At 40.4% G+C, this 19,539-nt stretch overlaps 2 protein-coding genes and 1 long non-coding RNA gene across 3 annotated transcripts in view; 2 read left to right on the top strand and 1 right to left on the bottom strand.

The window, feature by feature from the left end:
- The window catches only part of LOC118102360, a 50,851-nt gene that overhangs the window by 26,512 nt on the left and 4,800 nt on the right, over positions 1 to 19,539 (bottom strand). The window lies entirely within an intron of this gene.
- On the top strand, positions 6,411 to 9,674 carry LOC118102329 (homeobox protein HMX1). Its single transcript, XM_035148441.2, has 3 exons — positions 6,411 to 7,010; positions 7,647 to 7,823; positions 8,137 to 9,674. The coding sequence occupies exons 1-3, from the start codon at positions 6,776 to 6,778 to the stop codon at positions 8,571 to 8,573; spliced, it is 849 nt and encodes a 282-aa protein (XP_035004332.2). The 5' UTR covers positions 6,411 to 6,775; the 3' UTR covers positions 8,574 to 9,674.
- On the top strand, positions 10,103 to 11,784 carry LOC118102333 (homeobox protein HMX2). The gene is made up of 2 exons (XM_035148446.1): positions 10,103 to 10,454; positions 10,717 to 11,784. Exons 1-2 carry the CDS (start codon positions 10,238 to 10,240, stop codon positions 11,259 to 11,261), a joined length of 762 nt encoding a protein of 253 aa, XP_035004337.1. The 5' UTR covers positions 10,103 to 10,237; the 3' UTR covers positions 11,262 to 11,784.

The raw sequence follows: 19,539 nt of genomic DNA, 5'->3' as shown, positions 1-19,539 counted from the left end.
ACATTTATTACTATATTTTACATTATTATGATTTATAGATTAGATTATAGATAATAGATAAATTACTATTTTTATTGTTAGCAGTAGTAGTAGTAGTTTTAGTAGTGGTAGTAATGTGTTTTATTTATATATACTGCAGATTTGAATACATGATTTCACAGATTTGTTTTTTATCTCATAAACTTTTTAAAATTCTTATTCAGGCCCTTATTTTATTCATATAAGATGTTTAATCAATAAACCCTGCAGCCTCTTTCAATATCAGCTTTTTCCCAAATTAAATTTCAGAGCAGATCTCAATAATAAGTTCTTAAAGTTGATAATAATCATAATAATACAAATAATTTGCAGAGTTATTAACAGAATGAGCTCCTCATTAAATATAATTCAGCAGCAGCAGTAGGACGACTCCCACATGCAGCTCTAAGAGCTTGTGTACTCCACTTCTCCTTCAGGGGCCATGATTTATTGAAAAATATGGACCATGTGTATAAGCTAATATGACAGAAGTGCTTTGACCTCGGACAGGAGGGGGCGGTGCACTCTCCACGGACATCAGCTGCTACCTCCGAGTGTACCTCGCTCCTTTCACACGCAACTCCTCCTCGCCGAGGCTCCTCTGGCCCTCGTCCTGCGCCTCCTTCGGCAGATTTCTATCTAAAGAGCTCCCGGGTCAGATAGAGGCTGCTCGGGACACCGGTTGGCAGAAGAGGATTTTATTTTTAACCATCTACAACTTTGATTTAAAAGTTGGATCTTTTAGCTGAAATCCGCCCCCAAAAAAACCAAGTGACATTTGACCCCAGTTCCTGGCACAGCTTAAGACATTAGTGGTATCACAAGGAAGCTGATGTTCTCCCATTGATCTGATGTCCCATAAGCCTTGGTATTTGTGGTGGGGCCTGTAATCCGTCAGAAGTGCCCCGTCTTTCCCACCCCCTGCGGGAATAAACCCTGTTTCCTGTGTAGGTATATTGTACCTGCCGGCTGCTGCACTTATCTCATGTGATTAACCTCCATGGCTTTACCGTGCTGGGGGAAAGAGCCGATGATTGTTGCAGCTTAAAGTGTTTTTCTCCCATAGATGCTCCTGAAACTCACCTTTTCTGAGGATAGAATCAATATGGGACAAAGTTTCACGCTTCTGGGGGGTGTTGGCTTTTCTTTTTCAGAGGAGTTTGGATGTGTGACATTAGGCCGTGAAGTACTCTACGTATTAATTTTACTTGTTTACATTCATCTGACAGCTATAAAGTACTTTACACAGTAGTACACTTCTTTAAAACTGGACTTTACTTAACTTTACAGTGATTGTTTTACCAATAGAAGCTTTAAACTCACTTTTTCTGAGGACAAAATCAAAGTTTCACACTTCTGGGGGGGGAAATGTTGGCATTTCTTTTTCAGAGGAGTTTAGATGTGTGACATTAGGCCACAATGCAGCTAAAAATACAAGGACTATACGTATTCATTTACTTGTTTACATTCATCTGGCAGCTTTACACTACAATTGATGCTACTTTAAAAACTGGACTTTACGATGATTATTGCAGCTTAAACTAGTGTTTTTTTCCCCAATAGAAGCTCTTCTTCTGAGGTTAAAATCAATATGGAACAATAATATGTGATGCAAAACATCATTTTATCACTTGTGAAGGGAATAGGTTCGGTTCTCTCTCTCCCAGTGTGGATGTGTGGCATTAGGCCAGAATGTGGCTAAACCATCGTGCTTTCCCCCCTTTGTGCTGAACTGACAAGCTGGCTCTAACAGGGGTTAATTTGCCGTCCAAGGGGTTAAACAAACAGGCATTAATAGTTTATTCCGGCCAAGAGCTAAATGTGTTTTTCTTTCCAGGCTTGAAAGACAAAAAATCAAACTCACAAAACTTTTTTTTTTTAAAACACACACACACACAACAAGCTTGTGTTTTGTTAACGGGGCTTTTGTGCGCGGCTGCAGAAGCTGTTGCAATAAACCCAAACAGCTCCCAGAATGCTTTCGCTTTGTCCACTGCATGAATCGGGCTGCGGGTGCGGTGAGGGGAGCGCTAATAGGGATTAAGCAGGAGAAGTATGTGTCAGTTTCAATGGTCGTAATCTGGAGTGTTCTTTTTGGAGTTTCGGAGCAGGTATAAAACGCAGATTAAGGGCCATTTCTGATAAAGTGACAGCGGGAGCCTGGAGGGGTCTGTTTTCGTGCAGGGGCCCCCCCCCCAAACGACGACCTCTCCGCCCATGAGCTGCCAGAGAGAATGCAGGTTTAAAAATCTCCTCTGATGGGTGTGAACGTGGCTTTTTTTGGGGGTAAGAAGTGAGGGTGGAGCGGAGCAGCAGCAGACGGCGAGCAGAGGTCGCATGAGAGCCCAGAAAAAAAAAAGTCGTCAACAGCTCCACGCTCGATGTGGCATAAAGAGGCCCTTCTGGTTGACCGGCCCCGTTAAGGCCGACCTAAGATGTCTGGACCTCGCTGACCTCATATACACTAGTGCATTCTGGGCCGTGGCTTTGACCTCAGCAGCTTGAATCGCCACAGTGGCCCATTATAGTGGCAGAAATAATGATGTGGAGGAACCCCCCCCCAATACGTGGATTCTCCTCGTGCATATGGAAGACAAACATATACACTGTTAACAACACTGCAGGAGAAGCTCCTCTGCATTTTGACTCATGATGGTTATGTTATGCCGACATCAGGAAATCATAGTAATCAGCAGGATATATGCTCGATGTACATAGAACAAATATTTAATAAGAGCTGATGTTTTATTAAGAGCTCAAACTCATTACGAGAAAAAACAAGTTCTAATGCAGTTGAGTATTTAAATTTCCTACTACTTTAAACTTGTACTTTACTTTAATCCATTGTAGTACAACTATATATTTACATTTTATGCTCGACCTTTTACTCAGTAAAGTATCTACAGTATTAACATTGCATGTTAACTGGATCTTACTTTAGTTTACTCGATTACATTACATTTATCTGGAAGGTATATAGTTTTTACATTTACGTTAAACCCAGACTCAACTCCACTACATTTATTTTGCAGTTACACAATAGTTACTTTGCAAATCAGCATTTTCCATAGAACATACGGTGATGTTATAAAAATACAATATCTTAATTAACTGCAGAACAGTATTTAAAGCAGCAACATTAAAATACTGTTTGTACATTAATCCATTAGTAATATCACTTAAATTAGTTATGCATATGAATACAGGGGCCAACGAGTACTTTAACTTTTGATACGTATAAAGTAAATTTTCTTTAGATTTATTTTTAAAGTAAATTATCTTAATTCTGCTTCCATCACTATAAATAAGAGTCAAAATAATCCTAACACAATAAGTGAGTCTGGATGGACAGTGTTTTCTTATCCTGGGTTGAAGAGAATTAGATGTTTCAGTGTATTTGTACTAGAAGATTGTTCTTATCCCCAGTGGTCGTTCATCAGGTAGTCTGGAGGTTCAGTCCTCATCCACCTTGTAAAGGTTGCAGTGTCGTCTTTAATTAAAAGATCTTGAACATGCCCCCCCGCTTCACAATGAGGCCAGACAGGACAGGAAGTGTTATGTTAGTGTTGCTGCTGGCGAAAGTGGCATGAGATCATTTCTAGCTTCCCTCAAAATGACACAAAAACATGTCCGTCGGAATCATTGTTGGAGAATAAAAAAGTCAAATCCTTCATCTTTTAAAACGCTCACACACTGCTCGGCTTTGCAAGGAGACTCAGGCAAGTGTGTAAAATGGGGCCCTCACAGCATCTACTGCCTTTAAAAAAATGTATGAGTAGTTTTACAGTTTTCTGGACATTTTATCAAAGTACAGAATGAGTCAAAATGAAGTCTTAAAATTATTCTTTGGTCAAACATCTGAATACTGAATGAAAAAGGAGTCAACATGCCAGGAAATGATGTAGAGGCGTAAACCAATCACAGAATTATAGTTTTGTCAAGTTTTCTTTTACTTTCCTTCAACTTTGTCTCCTGTTTTATTGTTGTTAAATAAAAACAATAAAAACAATGTATCTAAACAGCATCTTGGGATCCAACATGAACTCAACTTTCTGCTACAGTTTTGGTTATTACAACAACAGCGACATTAATGTGTTTTTTTGTTTGTTTTGTTTGAGTTTTTCTTATAGTTTAAAGCCGGGTGGGGATTTAATTTTGAAAATGGAATGCCACATATTTCCGTGCATCTGATCTGATCACATCCATACAACACTCAGGAAGCAGGTTTTAAAGTTAATTGTTACCTTTTTGATTATATAATAGTTAAAGAGACAAACCTTTATCTAAAAAACACATTTCCAGGGTCTTAGAGGTGAACAACTGTTTTTAATCCTGTGTATAAATGCCCATTAATTTCTGTATTGAGCTATTTATGCATTCAAACATCAAAATAGAGTAAAATTAACTTTATAGAAGTTTTTTCTTATTCTTCTAATTACCCTGCTCATGAAAAACATATATTTGCTACTACTATAAAACACACTGCCTGTTTGTGCTGCAGGATACACAGTCACAGAATGCTGAATATACATTAAACCTGCTGCTTGATTAGCTTAATCACTTTTGCATGTTTTAAACTTTACAAGAAGTCGGCATATATTTGTGAATTCATGTAAAATGTGGTGCGCTGCTCAGAATCCAGAGTAATGGGTTGATAGGCTATTAGCAGCAAAGAGGCTTTTACAAAGTCAATTCTGTGGCACAGTGAAGAGCGAAGAGTGAGCAATTCCTCAGAGAACACAAATGGTTTGTTGTTCTCTGCCTCTCTTCACCGCTCGGCACTGAGATTTAACATCACTCCTCCGCTGTGGTGTCTTTCTGTTTTCTGATAGCTGGATCTGCTGTGGTTTGTCAACATGCAGCCTGAGAACATGCAGCCTGGAATGTCCTGAGCATTTGCTAAAGCTTCCCCACAGATGAAAGTAAGCTTTTCATGGTGTTTAAATCCTATTGCAACTCCAAACATGCACTGCTGTTTTTACGCCAGCGTTCACAGTCTTGCAGCTGACATTTTCCACCTTCAGTGTTAATCAACTCTTTTGCTTTAAGCTGCAACACACTGTCAAGTCCATCTACGGGCATTTAACCGGGGCCAGTTCCAGGAAAAGAAAAAATATCAATTCTCCACAGATAATCTACACTTGAGTGTTTCAGGCAGGTTGTGGTGAAAAGCTTCTCCTTCAGCCTGTCAGTGTGAAAAGGAGACAGCTCTGTGAGGCCTGTGCTGGACACTGATTGGTCCTTTAAGCCTCGCTGAGGGAGGAACAAGTCCAGGAAGTGACATGATGGTGAATCTGTTCATGCCCTGTGTTTGTGTTATGGTTAATTTGGAAACGCACAAACAAGGGAAAGTCTTTTTTTTTTTTATCATTTTCTCTGTGCAAATCAGGAACCGAGCTTTAAAGTCATCCAATGCTCAAAGATATGTTTTGCTTGTTTTTACTTCATTTTGACATCAGAGGAGAGTTTGACACTCGAAAGTTGTTTTTACTTTAATCAAAGTTTCTCTGTGCTCAACTTAAATAAATCAAGAGTTTCAGAAGAATCACAACAGGTTCAGAAGCAAATTCTGGCTCCGAAATGCAACTTAATAAAAAAGGTACACATATAGAGAATTAACAGTGAAGTAAAATCCAGTTTCCAACTTTTGAAATTAAAAAGCATTTTCATTTACATAAATTATGTAAATCTGGCAAAAGTAGATAAAATGTGACTTTTTAAACTAAATATTTTTTTTTATATATTACAGTAAATGAATAGATAATGATAAATATATCTGTGCGTCTCAAAACATGTTTACAGGATTGATTTACAATTTAATCTAATCAATTTGTTACCTATATATTTAGATAGACTATATTTATATATCGTATATTTATAGAAATTTGCAAAACAACTATAAGCAAACAAATATAACTATTGAAGACTTTTGCACTTGACTGCTGAAAAGCTTTAAAACGGGACTAAGCATATTGAAGAATTATCAGGAACATTATTCCGTTTTGTTCCAAACAAAGAAAAGAAATGAAAGTTTTCTGCGGCCTCAGAAGTCTTTGGCTCACACATTCAAAACTCTGATAATCTGTTAATCACTTGACACATTACCATGATTAATAATGTTCAACTAGTGTAATAATAACTATTATTATAATAAGTAGTTTTGGCTCTGCTCTAACAACCTTTTTTTCCTGATGCAAACGCAAACTACAGGAAATTGGTTTAATGTGAGTAATCAATACAAATATATAACCTTTCCCAAAACATGTACTTACTCATTATGGCACAACTCAATAAGAGTTTAAATCGTATACAGTGCATAGTAAATACAAAGTGTGCATGGACCGATGTAACCAATAGGCGGTACTGTGCCATTCTTCATGAAGCTCCCTCCATCTCTGCAGCCCTGAGGACAACACTGCGTCTCTGCCTGGGTTTGCTCCCTAATTGACCTAAATACAGCGTCTCTGCGCTGCCTCAAGACAGACTCCGACAGGAGAGGCTCCCGACAACGAGACACACTCGGGTTTTGATTGATTATTTTGTTTGTCTGGAGTTTCATCGCTTCATGGGGACGGTTTGAATTTGCGTCCGGATCTCTTGCAACTGGAGGCTTGAGCTATTATTTGCGCTCATGGATCGCGTCTGGGCGGTTTTACGCGGAGCAGGGGACACTCCTGTTTGGGAAGCAGACACATTCCCGGGAATGATTTTATAACGTTCAGAAGGGGAAGTGTTTTTTGGGGGGGGGGAAGTCACAATGCTGGACGGTAAAGCGCCGACGTCGAAGCGCAATGCTGCGTCGAGAGGTTCGTCTTTTTACATTGAGAATTTGCTGGGAACCGCAGACAGAGCAGTCCCAGCTGAGGAGCGGGTGGAGACCTCGGACTTCAGAGTTACCGTCCACAGCCCGGCGATGTGTCCGGGACGTTTGGACAACGAGGAGCTGAACTGGAGAGGGACGTCACCAAACACAGTGAACCACAGCTCAAGAAGTGAGTGTCCATCTCCACATGCTTTTATTTGTTTACTGTAATCAGCGAATAAATGTGAGAGACTCAAACGTGATCTGAAATCAATAAATGATCGCTTTAATTTGACCGGCAGATAACCTCGCTCATATGTTGGATAAGCAGGATTAAGAAGCGCTTACTAGGGTCGTGACAACACTTAAAGCTGATCTAACAAATCGGTGGAAAAGCATCACTCGTGTACAGTGATATAATTAATTACGTCACGCGTAAAACCATCCTATCCCGTGCGTAAAGGTCTAAAATCACCACGTGGATCAGAATCGGGCCACAACAGCAGCTAACGTTTATTCATTTCACAATATATCAGCGTGGTCACAAGTTGGCTCGACGAATGGTCTGGAGCACGTTTCACTGTCTCTGCGCGTAAAAACACCCAAACTCTCCAAATATCAGCCTCGTACAAGTTTACGGTGTTTGGCATCCACACAACAGTCCACTCTCGTGATTCAAGCAGGGAGTCGATGCCTATTTATAATTTTGGAAAGGTCAGGGAGCAAATTAATATGCGTTGTTTCCCTACTGCGTTCTTACAGTTGTGGACAAGAGAACGAACACTAAAGCCTATGTAGCATGATTAAGGGAGTTTTCTTTTTGCAGGTCCACGGTACAGGCCCAGCTACCCGGATGAGCACGGAGACACTCTACCGAGCAGCGACCGGGATTCCCCAGCTTTAACGGGGCATGCGGAGGAGAAGGAGGGAGACAGTTTGACGGATGAGAGAGAGGACGACGCACCCTCCTCCTGCTTCTCTCGAGAGGACGGCTCTGACCCAGGTGAGGCCAAAGCAAATAGAGCCACGTTACACCCTTAATTTAGGTCCACCTTTGGCTCTGTGGAAAGCACAAGCAGCCATGCATAATTGCATGCACCTAGCTCATAAAACGGGCTACAAATTGGCTGCAGACTTTAACATAAGTTTGTGGTTTTTTAATAACCATCAGTATGTCCTGCAGAAATTTATATTTTAGTTTTCCCAATTTTGTTATAAGATAGCAGGGGCGTAGCAAACACATCCTGGATCCATGGGCAAGAAAACTGCCATGGGAACCTTTAACAAAAAACATCTCTCCCTCTTCCTCCTCTCAGGTGACACAAAAGTGGGCCGGAAGAAGAAGACCCGCACCGTGTTCAGCCGCAGTCAGGTCTTCCAGCTGGAGTCCACGTTCGACCTGAAGCGCTACCTGAGCAGCACGGAGCGGGCCGGCCTGGCCGCCTTGCTGCAGCTCACGGAGACCCAGGTGAAGATCTGGTTCCAGAACCGCAGGAACAAGTGGAAGAGGCAGATCACCGAGGACATGGAGGCTGGGAGCAGCACAGCCACCGTGCGTCCCTACGCCGCACAGAGGGTCATCCGAGTTCCCGTGCTGTATCGCGAGAGCGTCGCCTCGCCTATGACGCTGAGCGGCCAAGTGTCACCACTGTCTGTGGGCTTCCATAATGCGATTAACTATCCATTGACTTCTCGCTTCACTCATCCTGTGTCGTTTTTGACGCCACAGATGGCTGGACTGGTGGGACTTTAAAAAGGTGCACGAGAAGTTACAGCAATTCTTGTGTCTCTTTGGACAATTTATTAAATAAATATGCTGCATAAATGTTGATTTTACTTCCAGATCAGATTTTTTTAAATCTAATTTTCTGCTCATGCACAGCAGATAATTCAACCTGTGTCAAACTGTTTCTTTGGGACCTTTTCTAGAAGCAACTTTTGGGAAATAAAGCCAGATTTAACTCAAGGTGGATCACTCATAAGCCATCGGGATCCTTCTCTGTAGCTTTTTTAATATCCTCGAAACAAAACAATTTCTCCACATTAGCAGCGTTTTTTTCAATTCATGTTAAAAACCTGACATTTCTTATGATTCTCTGTTAGATTTAATAAGTATGATGGATATTTTTTGGGACTCTTGAAGCCGCCCCGAGGACACTACACACAAGATCACACAGAATTAAAATATGGTTCTATTTTGTGGTCATTTTTCAAAATTGTATGGATGACCCACAGACAGATGGGAACACTTAAGTGTCATAATATTTCGAGCTTGAGGAATAATGGGTTCGGACATCACTTCAAAACTAGTGTTTGTCTGTGACACAAAACTGCATGAGAAGTACAAATGAGTGGTCAAGAAAATGTGGGAATAAAGAATTGTGGAGAGTTTATGTCAAGGAGAAGTTAAACAAAGACGAAAAAGTACAGATTCAAAAACTCAAGTTCCTACACTGTGGTTGACACATTTAAACACATTTTCTTTACAAGGAATGTGTTAAATTGTATTTCTTTGTGTAACATGAGCTGGAACCTTTTCCTAACATGTGCCACTGGTTTCAAAGTTCTCTCTGAACCTTATTTCACGAGCTCTAAATCTTTTGGACCCTTATTTGAGCACATACACATCCTGTCCTGCGGGGATTTAATCATTGGATCATTTGACAAATGCAGAGAAATTGAAATTTACCATGTGCAGAATTTCTATCATTTATGAAAAAGACATTTTAGTGTTTGTGAATTTTGATAGCTTTAGAAATACCCTAAAATCTTTGACATTTTTTATTTAAGAGGATTATAATACAGATTGTTTTGTACACTGATGTTCACGTTAATAAAATTGATGCACAAATTGTTTTGTGGTCTCCTGCAGTCACTTTGTCACATGTTTGCTTCCCTGTTACTTCAAGCACACTTTATATTTACTATAAAACACTTTAGTCTTCTTGTGCCATAACGACCAAAGAGACATTGTTGGATTGGCCTTTATTACGGTTTTAGTTCCATATGTTTAAAGGGAAGATGCGAATGTGGCATATAAATAAAATAATGTACTAAATAATAGAAATAAACAACACATCAGTCCTGGGAATCTATGATGATGCAAACTCCAAGGTTTAAAATAGCAGGACTCGAGCCTCGTCTTGTTTTTGGTCGGGAGCCTATAAACAGGGCGCACTGAGCTTCTGATGACAGCAAAGTGTTTAAAGCAACAATATGGCAGCCAGACGGGAAACCTGCATCCCGCCCTCATCTGCCCCGCAACCCGCACCAATCACGAGCCGCTAAACCGCACTCTTCCGGGTCGTAGAAGAGCGTCGCGCCGGCTCCTCCGCGCGCTAGTCGCAGCCGTGGAGCGATGGTGCTCGGAGCGTCCGGGGACGTTGGTGTTTCGGGAATCTCGGAGGAGCGCGTGAAATGCCGGGGACCATGAGCAAAGGGGACGCCCCGGGTCGCAGCGCCTCGTTGACGTTCACCATCGACAGCATCCTCAACCTGCGGCAGCAGCGGGACGCCGGAGACTCGGACGGCGCAAAGACGCAGAGGGACGGCGGGTGCAAGGATGAGTTTAAAGCGCAGTGCGAGGAGGCGTGGGACGTCCGGAGGAGAGAGGACAGCGGCTCAGAGGGGACAGGTAACTCAGGGGATTTATTCAGTCTGTGCAAAGTGGTTTATCAGAGTGATAACTACATTTATATACAGATTTACGCGTTTAGAGGCAGAACCATGCGTAAAGTGTGAATTTGAGCAAGGAGTGAACTATTTCCTGTAAATGTCTGGATAAGGATCTCAACCTGGATTTTATGAATTAGGTGCGATCTGTTAACGTACGTTTTTACGCATGAATTGATTTTTACCATATGCCTCCTAAAGACGTTTTGTCGCTTTGCTCGCAGTGAAGCCCAGAGTCCATCCTGCGGACCGCGGGGGACACACACCGTCGCTGACCACCGCCGCCTCCTGTCCCGGGGCGCACAGAGCGCACGGTGCCGAGGACGCGTCCGAGCAGCAGCAGCAGCAGCAGAGCCCCACGGACACCAAAGCCGCAGTGAAGAAGAAGACGCGCACCATCTTTTCCAAGAGACAGATCTTCCAGCTGGAGGCCACGTTCGACATGAAGCGGTACCTGAGCAGCTCGGAGAGAGCGTGCCTCGCCAGCTCGCTGCAGCTCACCGAGACCCAGGTGAAGATCTGGTTCCAGAACCGCCGCAACAAGCTGAAGCGGCAGCTGTCCACGGACATGGACGGACCGCTGGCCGCCGAGCACCTCTCGGAGGCGGGGAAAAACGTGCAATTACCGACTTTTTACAAAGACAGCAGCCTGCTGAGCGGATGTTTGATGCCCATGCCTTTCCCCGTCCTTTACCCGACTGCGAACGCGGCGCCTTACATCTACTTCTCCAACACTGGCAAGTATTTCGGGCTGTTTGACGCGGACTGATGGTTTCCTCTGGATGTCTGGACTTTATATGAGCCGGTCACTTTTCTTATTTTATTTTTTTTTGAGTTCATATAATTCCTGAAACTTTGATGTAAACATATCAACTAATCCAAGACATGCATGTGCCACTTTTTGTCCTCCCCCAAATGTTTATTATTATTATTATTATCATATATTTTTTTAAGGTTTTTGATATGTTGAAGTTGTGCATGCATTAAAGTTCCTCTGAGCAGTTTTACTCGGCGCAGTAATGTCATCAGACTGAATGTACGTTAAGAGTAAAGCTGCAGCAACTTTGGTTAAAATTTTGTCATCGTTTCCATCGCTCGTGTTGAAATGTTGAAGTTTCTGTGGAGCAATACTTGGTTTTGTATTTATATGGCCTTATATTATTGTTGTTGTTGTTAAACACTTTTCTGGTTTGTTTTCACTTGATCTTTCATATGACAGACTGTTGAACTGTGAATACAGTTACTATATCATGACGATGATGAATTTTGCAATAAAAAAAGTAATGTTTGAAGTTGTTTGCTGCGTGTTTTGGCTTCAAACGAACTTCTAAATTAGACTTTTATATCGGGCTTCAGTGGTTTTTTATTCATCCATATTCTTTGAATGTGAATTTGATGTCAGATCAAGACTAAAAACCCTTTGGTATCATTTTAGAAGATGTAGAATCTTTGTGATCAGATTATAACGGTGTTAAAGTTTATTTTTTTCTTCTGCAGTGCCAAACTTCCTGGTAATTGAATGTTTTATGAAACTTAAATGTTGATCCCAGAGAAAATGGCTCAAATTCGTCTCCAGGTCGAATCACCTGTTTCATATCGTTAATCTCTCATCACACGTTACATCAGGTCACTTCCCTGTATTTATTTATTCATCCATAAGCTCTGCCTCCCTCAGTGAAGTGTTGAACTTGTCTCAGCTCTACAAGTTGTACATTTCTGTGCTGCAAACAAAAAGTCAGTGATAGTCCTGCTTCCTGTGTGAGTCTTTAATGTTGTGCTAAAGAAGTTTGAACTTTACAAACTTGCTCTCAGGCCTTTTCCTGCTCAATCCATCAGAGGCCCAGCTCTCTCTGTTGAAACTGCTGCTTCAAACCTTTACACAAACTGAGTTGATGCATGAAAGAAAGTATTTTCTATTGCAAAATTAAATTACTACTTAAGCTGCTGTTTACTTGAATATCGAATGCAAACTTAAGTTTTCTTTACCCCGAACTGAGATGATTATACATTTTGATTTTACTCATGAAATTCAAAAACACATACAACTTGGTTTCTACTAGCACCTCTGTTATATCACTTTGTACCAAGAACTAAAAAAAGAAACCCATATGTTTTTACTAATGGTTTTAATACTCAAAACATGTGCACGTTCAAGTTCTACTGGTCACAAGCTGGATGGGAAACTGGTTGTGGATTATTAGTTTGTTTTTTCCAACAGACAATTTATTACTGCATTAATCAGGTTAGTGTTTGTAGTACACACACACACACACACACACACACACACACACACACACTTCCTGCTATACACCATGTTGACATCAAGACTAAAATTTGAATAATATTGGCTGATACTGAAAAAAGTCATGAATGTGTGAAAGTTATTGCATAAATATAAATTTACTTGCCATAAAGGTTAAATGCAGAGAAAGTTTGTAAACAGTAAGTTTGATCAACTGCGATTAACGTTAAGTGTAACATAAGGTTGAGAAAAAATTATTATATATTTTCTCTCACATTTACTTCTTCATGGACTCTGGGCCTGTCTGAGATTCTTTTAAATGTAAATAATATATGATAATCACAAAAAGTTGTTTGTTTAGGGACTTAAATTAAAAATTAAAACAAAGTAGTAACAAATTAACAAAAAGAAGCTTCTTAATGGGAGTAGAAACACAATGACAGGCTTCTGCAACTGCACAGCTACTTTGATCAATTCGCACTTTATCTGCTTTGTGTAGCAAGATGTGCAGTTTCATACCACACAATAAAATCTGAGCCGAGCTTCGTAATTCAATTACACACACACACACACACACACACACACACACACACACACACACACACACACACACACACACACACACACACACACACACACACACACACACACACACACACACACACACACACACAAAGGTGGGTCAGGCTGAGTCAACACACTGTGGCAGCAAAGGTTGATCTGCATCCATAATATAACACTGCTGCCCCTCGCTTTGACCAAGTACTTTGTGTTTTCAGAGTACCGAACATACGCACAAATCAGGATTCGGGAGTTTTTTGGATACAGCTCTCCCCCACTATCTGTTTTTCTTTGCCGTTAGAGCGCATGAGTGTAGCTGAGTAATGCATCTCTGCAGCCAGAGAAATAAGAGAAATGTGTGTTTAGCTGGACTTGCATCAGTGCTTCTGGAGGGATTTTTCCTAAAGGGCCCAGCAAGCTGCACTTACACACCGTTTCCGGGTCACTTCCCCTTTCAGTGCTGGAGCCTCTCACTGCTCTCTCCCTGTCACAGCCATTCAAGGCCCCGCCGCTGCTAACCTGTTCACTCAACCACTTAGTCTGCCTGCAAATCTGTTGTTCTCGCTGCTAAATTCCTGCCTACCTTTGCTGTGCATGTAGAGATGTACTGTATCTCATCCTCCCCCAAACACACAATGGTGCAGGACATTGTTTTGCACACAGGAAATGAGCAGTTGTTGTTCCAATGTGAAGTTAAGGAATAGTTTTCTTGAAAATGTTGTCAGATGAAAAGACAGAAACGCAGGCTTGAGTTTGGATGTTCAAAATAAGGAAATAACTCCTAAACAAATAGTTTTCAGTATTGGGGAAGTTGTAAAAAGGAAGCAAATAGATAACAAACCAACTTTTACTTTTTAGTTTAGTAGTTTGTATTTTAAAACTTTAACAAATGAAGTGTTTTTCCTTTTTAGCTTGTAACTGACAGCAAACTAAATCAGTGTAAATAATTTACAACAATAACAGCTACTTGCTTTCAAGTTGATACTATTTTATCATTAAGAACATTTTGTTCTGAATAATTTATCATATTTATTCTTTTAAGCATTATTACATGAGTGCAGCCAATGTGCATTGAACATTTTTAACACTAGTAGGCAATTAGTTAACTGTAGAAATGCAATGAAGGTTTTTACAAATAATTTAGTATTCATCATATTGTGGAGACAAATATCTTTCAACACAACTATGGAGTCAAATCCAGACCCCACAAAGTTGCACGTTTATTGAAATGGATGTAAATATTTAATTTAGTAATCTTTTAGTTGTACTATAAAACATAAGGATTACAGTTTTACCTGTTCAAATAAGGTTAGTTACTTTTTAAATGATATATTATTAACTTATTTGAATTAGAATAAGATTTATGACAAAGGAAAGGATTAACTATCTATTATTTAACACATTTATATTAAGACCTAAAATACAAGGCACAGGGCCATGTGTTAACCCCAAATATAATATGAATTATGTAATTTGTGGTTAAAAATATACTGAATTGTATGTTTCTACATGTTTAAAGTTTGTTTACATATCTCAAGTTCACTGGTAGTAACCTTAATGTTGGAAAATGTGTGTGTGTGCATGTAAATTTGAATAAATGAGCTCCAGATGAATACAAACATTTTCTATTCATTGCATAATTCAAAATTTTGTCTAAATATTACTGATGTAACACATTATTCAACATGAAATACTAATAATTAAGATTTGACCATTTAGTGGTGTTCATAGTGCTGGTGTGTTTATATGTGGATTGGGGTTTGTCCCTTAAACGCTACAATTAAGTTAAAGGCGAGGTAGAGGTTTATACACGGGGGCAGATAATGAATGCGAGCGACTACAAATGTCCTCACAAGTGCAGTAGTGCAGGTCTGTGTGAGCCGAAGTGCCCGCTTGGCTCGTCTCGGAGTGTGTGTGTCTGGGATGGGTGGTGGTGGGGTGGGGTCGGGGTCGGGTGGGGTTTACAGTCGCCAGACTTCCTGACTCTCCCTCTGTCCGACACTTGTGAACGCAGCGTCGGCTCTTAGTGTCTCAGCACTCTGCTCTGCAACCACAAGGTTCAAATGACCCCACCGGCTGCTCGCATTCTGCCCCGAGCCGGCCTCGTCTGTCAGAGGCAGAGAAAAAAATCCATTAAAATCTCCACCTGATCAAAAAGACGCCCAAAAGCCAAGACACCATATGCACTCATTTAGGGCTATCGATGACTGGCGAGCATTGTGGGGTAGTTTAATACATGCGATTGACTTACTGCCAACAGGGGCAACAAAGCTTTTTTCTCTACCAAAAAGGAGCAGAGCCGCAAGTCTGGCAGAGGTATTCCGGGTCTGATGTGCACCTCAAGGCCGTCCAGAGCTGTCAGCACGTTTCTCCACTGCGACCATCGGTAACCCATGCAGCACATGGTTTCCATCCGCGGCTAAAACGTACGAACGCTGAGAGCTATTGTTTGAGATCATTGATGGTGAATTGCATGTGATAATGTGGCCCCCGCTGCAGGACTGTGGTGGGAGTTTCTCCCGTGCCACTAGCATGCAAATGTGGAGATGTGACCTGACCACCGAGGCTTCGTTTTACCATAAGAGGTCCCATTAGGAGAGCCTGTGAAGTTTGGATAAGTCATTTTAAATCACGTTGAGAACGCCGAGGACGTAAACGGAGACCTATGTTTGCACAAACTGCCGTCGTATTACAAGCCCTCTGTGTACTGCACGTGTGTGTGTGTGTTGGCTAAAGGATCTTCATCTCGTGCTCGGTCTCAAACAGGCTGACATGTTGTCAGACCCAATTTCATCTCCTCAGCACTGAGTGTCAGCTTTGATTGGGATTTCCATATCAATCATCCAGCACTGGCCCCGTTTGTAACCGGACCCGCACGTATGAATAGTTGTTTAATAACCCTGATAATGACCCATTAATCTACATTCACACTACTTGGCACTCCGAGGTGAAAAACAGGCCTGTTTTTTTTTTTCTTTTTGCCGTGAGCGTTTCTTTGTGCATTCTCAGACCGGATTTATAATTACTACCAATTACTGTAAAAGCTGCCCGGAGATAGGCTGGATCTGAGGCAGCAGCGGCCGCTAACTGTGAGGGCCGGGTTTCATTTTGCCAACACGATGCATTAGAGCTGAGAGGAAACTGCAGTAAATTACTACAAATGTAAGTTTTCCCCATTAAAATACCATAAAAACAACAAGAGCCACGTTTGATATTTTGTTGACTTGTGCACTTGAGTTGTCCCAAATGCTTCCAGCTATTTTCAGACTTGCAGAAATCTGAACTTTTTGTCAAAGCAACAGTTCGCTTTATTTGGTTGCCTGTAAATGGCCTAATTTGTCCTTTGCACATGGGTTTCCATTGTAGTTGACTTGTTATACATTTTAAATCCAGACCTTTTAGATCTTGGTTGTTTTTAGCTTTGTGTTTTGATCAAATGAAGGATTTTAGCCATCGGACGTCTGGATGCTAATTTACCAGAGAAACATTAGTGGCAGCATTGGAGCGTTTTGACCAGATCAGTCCTGCAGAGGTTTCTTCTTCTCTGCAAATAATTCAGCTTCCGGTAAAAACCCAACGATTATCAGTGAATTAATCCGAAACTAGAGGTGAAGACAATAAATACATTGGCATCAAACTCCACCTTTAGGAATTGAGAGCCCCCTACTGGCAGAAGATGGCATATCGTGCATTTAAGTCAAATCTTGGTAGATAAACTGTAATGACGAGTGGAGAGTGACAAAAAAACTGAGGAAATGATTTCACAGTTTGAAATGCTGCCAAATAATGTATGGTAAATTTAAACTTCAATCATATTTTATCTAAAAACTAAGAGTAATACAGCCTCTGCACGACATCAGTTGTATTTCCTGCTGAAATAAACATTGCAAAATTTAAGGTTTTTTAGGTTTATTTATGGCAATATTGTTGTGATCTAAATTCTTAAACATGACACTTGTTTTCCTGTTACGGAACTTTGAATTCGTCTTATTTTTTCATGGTTTGTTCAATATTTGTTGTTATGGAAAACTGTGTTTGGCTCGTGTTTAACATTATAAATGTTTATAGTCGGTGCTTTGTTGTCCTGTCCAAACTGTGTACACGTCCAAAGTGTCGACTTTTCATGTGCTCAGAAAACGGGCTGCGTTTAATTAGTTGCGTTGTTTTAGCAATTCTATGTCAATATCTTACGTGTTTCTTCATAAAATAAATTAGGTTTTGTTTGGTTTAAAACACTGCCATGGTAAACTGTTGAAGAAATGCTCTCTGGTTCAGACTATTCAGTTTATTTCTAAAGAAAAAGTAATAAATTGAAGGGTCTTTATTTTACTGACGAACCAAGTACGTGAGAAGAGAAGGGAAAAGGTTTTTTTTCGCAACCTGGCAACACAAAAGTTAGTTTTAACCATTAGCTTATAAAGATTTATCAACCACTGGCAAAGATATTAGTTACATAATTGGATGTTATTACATTTTTTTCCACATTTCAGTTTTACAGTGTCCCAAACCTCAGTGGTGTAACGTGGGGGTTTGTTCAGAGGACTCAGTGACGCCGCACTTTACAACATAAACAACACCCCATTCATTATGACTGGTAACTTGATACTGACTTGGGGGGGGCTTTCAGAGGCGTTATTGATCCATTCATTTTGTCGACTTTAGTGGTCTGCAGTGACAGAGTGCCTCTGTAAATTGAATGGGGGCTGTGGGATTACAATGACCGTATCTGATGAAAAGGTCCTGCACGAGTGGCGACGACATAAATAAAGCCAAAGGTCACCCATCGTGCTCTCGCAGGGGCCAGGCTACTGTGTTAAGGAATATCTAATCTCGTGCCTGGGGGCCCCCTAGTGGCAAACATGTCACAGCAGCGAGGAGCCACCAAATGTCAGCATATGCTCTTCACACTTTGGAGACGCTGGGACTCGCCGAGGGGAGGAAGCTGTGAGGAGGACAGAGGCACCTGGGGGACACCTCCTTTGCATTTCCTGTGGAAACCAGAGTCATTACTGGGATTGAAAGAAACGGCACAGATCTCTTTCTCAATAAAGCTTCTCCCCCTTTTGTGGTAAACTCGACCAAAGCTGAGGTCACTGAGGTCACGTCCTCTTTACTTTGATGGATGTAGAAGTGTCTGCAACTTTCTACCATTTTATTTTTGTTGGATATCAAGTGTGTAAATAACCACTTTTGGTTCAGTTGTGTGTTTATGGCTTTATATAACAATTTATTTTATTTGAAAGAAAATGCTCACAGATGCAGTATTTAATAAAATACACCATTTCCTTAATTTTAGGACCCTATTTCTTTGCTTCCAAGTGTGCACCTTAGTGACATTTGCATAAAAAAACCCTACAATCTTCAGCCACTTTTCAAGGAATGCACCTATAGAATTTGAGGGAGATTTAATGCGTTTTATTTATTTAACACCTCATAGTGGAAAGATGAAATGGGGGGCCCCATGACCCCCAAAAGGATGAGTGGTACAGCTAATGGACATGATGGATGGAAATGAGGCAAAGAGAGAGAGAGATGGAAAATGGGGGTGTTGCAGTTCACGGTTGATGACTATCACCCAAACACCCTCAAAATTATATAATTTCTTTATTAAAAGCCAAGTTTACTTGTTGGAAAACAATATTCATTCAGTTATTGGTAAGATTTAAAAAACAATCTTCAATAAGAAGAATAGTTTGGTTCATCAAAGTCTTTTTCCTCTATTTGTTTATTCATTTCACATATGATAAAAAATACTGTTTGGGTCACATGTGACTTATTTCACTAACCTCATTAAGAAATTATTTGCTGTACTTGGTACATTTAGTCCAACTGAACATTCAGTCCCACTCTTATATCATTCAAATACTCTATTTATATAAATATTTAATAACATGTACTTAATAGTACTGTAGTACATGAAGGAAAAAGATTGTCTAACCAGATACGAGATTTCAACTGTGGAAAAAAGTCCCATATCTCATGTTCTGCGTTAAATATCTTGATTATTATTGTAGGTTATTATGTAGAATATATTGATCACTACATACATTTTGTATATTTTGGCCTTAATTATTCAATATAATTGTTGTATTTACTTTTCTATGTCATGCTAACATGTGTAATTTCTTACATTGATAAAATGTAGATCAATACATATAAACATTTAGTTATTGTTTATGTCTTAGTGAGATTTTCAATTTCGCCAGCATTTCAATTTATGTTTTTTAGTTTTAAAATAAACTCA

This window comes from Hippoglossus stenolepis, chromosome 23 (genome assembly GCF_022539355.2).
Source record: "Hippoglossus stenolepis isolate QCI-W04-F060 chromosome 23, HSTE1.2, whole genome shotgun sequence".
In the NCBI taxonomy this organism is placed as follows: domain Eukaryota; kingdom Metazoa; phylum Chordata; class Actinopteri; order Pleuronectiformes; family Pleuronectidae; genus Hippoglossus; species Hippoglossus stenolepis.
Note: the sequence above shows the minus strand (reverse complement) of the source record. Positions and strands in the feature narration are given on the sequence as shown.

Bases quoted from the DNA above. Each gene is read 5' to 3' on its own strand.
- LOC118102333 (XM_035148446.1), top strand. From the start codon at position 10,238: ATGCCGGGGACCATGAGCAAAGGGGACGCCCCGGGTCGCAGCGCCTCG. The intron at 10,455-10,716 runs GTAACTCAGGGG...CTTTGCTCGCAG, and splicing joins CAGCGGCTCAGAGGGGACAG to TGAAGCCCAGAGTCCATCCT.
- LOC118102329 (XM_035148441.2), top strand. From the start codon at position 6,776: ATGCTGGACGGTAAAGCGCCGACGTCGAAGCGCAATGCTGCGTCGAGA. The intron at 7,011-7,646 runs GTGAGTGTCCAT...TTCTTTTTGCAG, and splicing joins AGTGAACCACAGCTCAAGAA to GTCCACGGTACAGGCCCAGC. The intron at 7,824-8,136 runs GTGAGGCCAAAG...TCCTCCTCTCAG, and splicing joins AGAGGACGGCTCTGACCCAG to GTGACACAAAAGTGGGCCGG.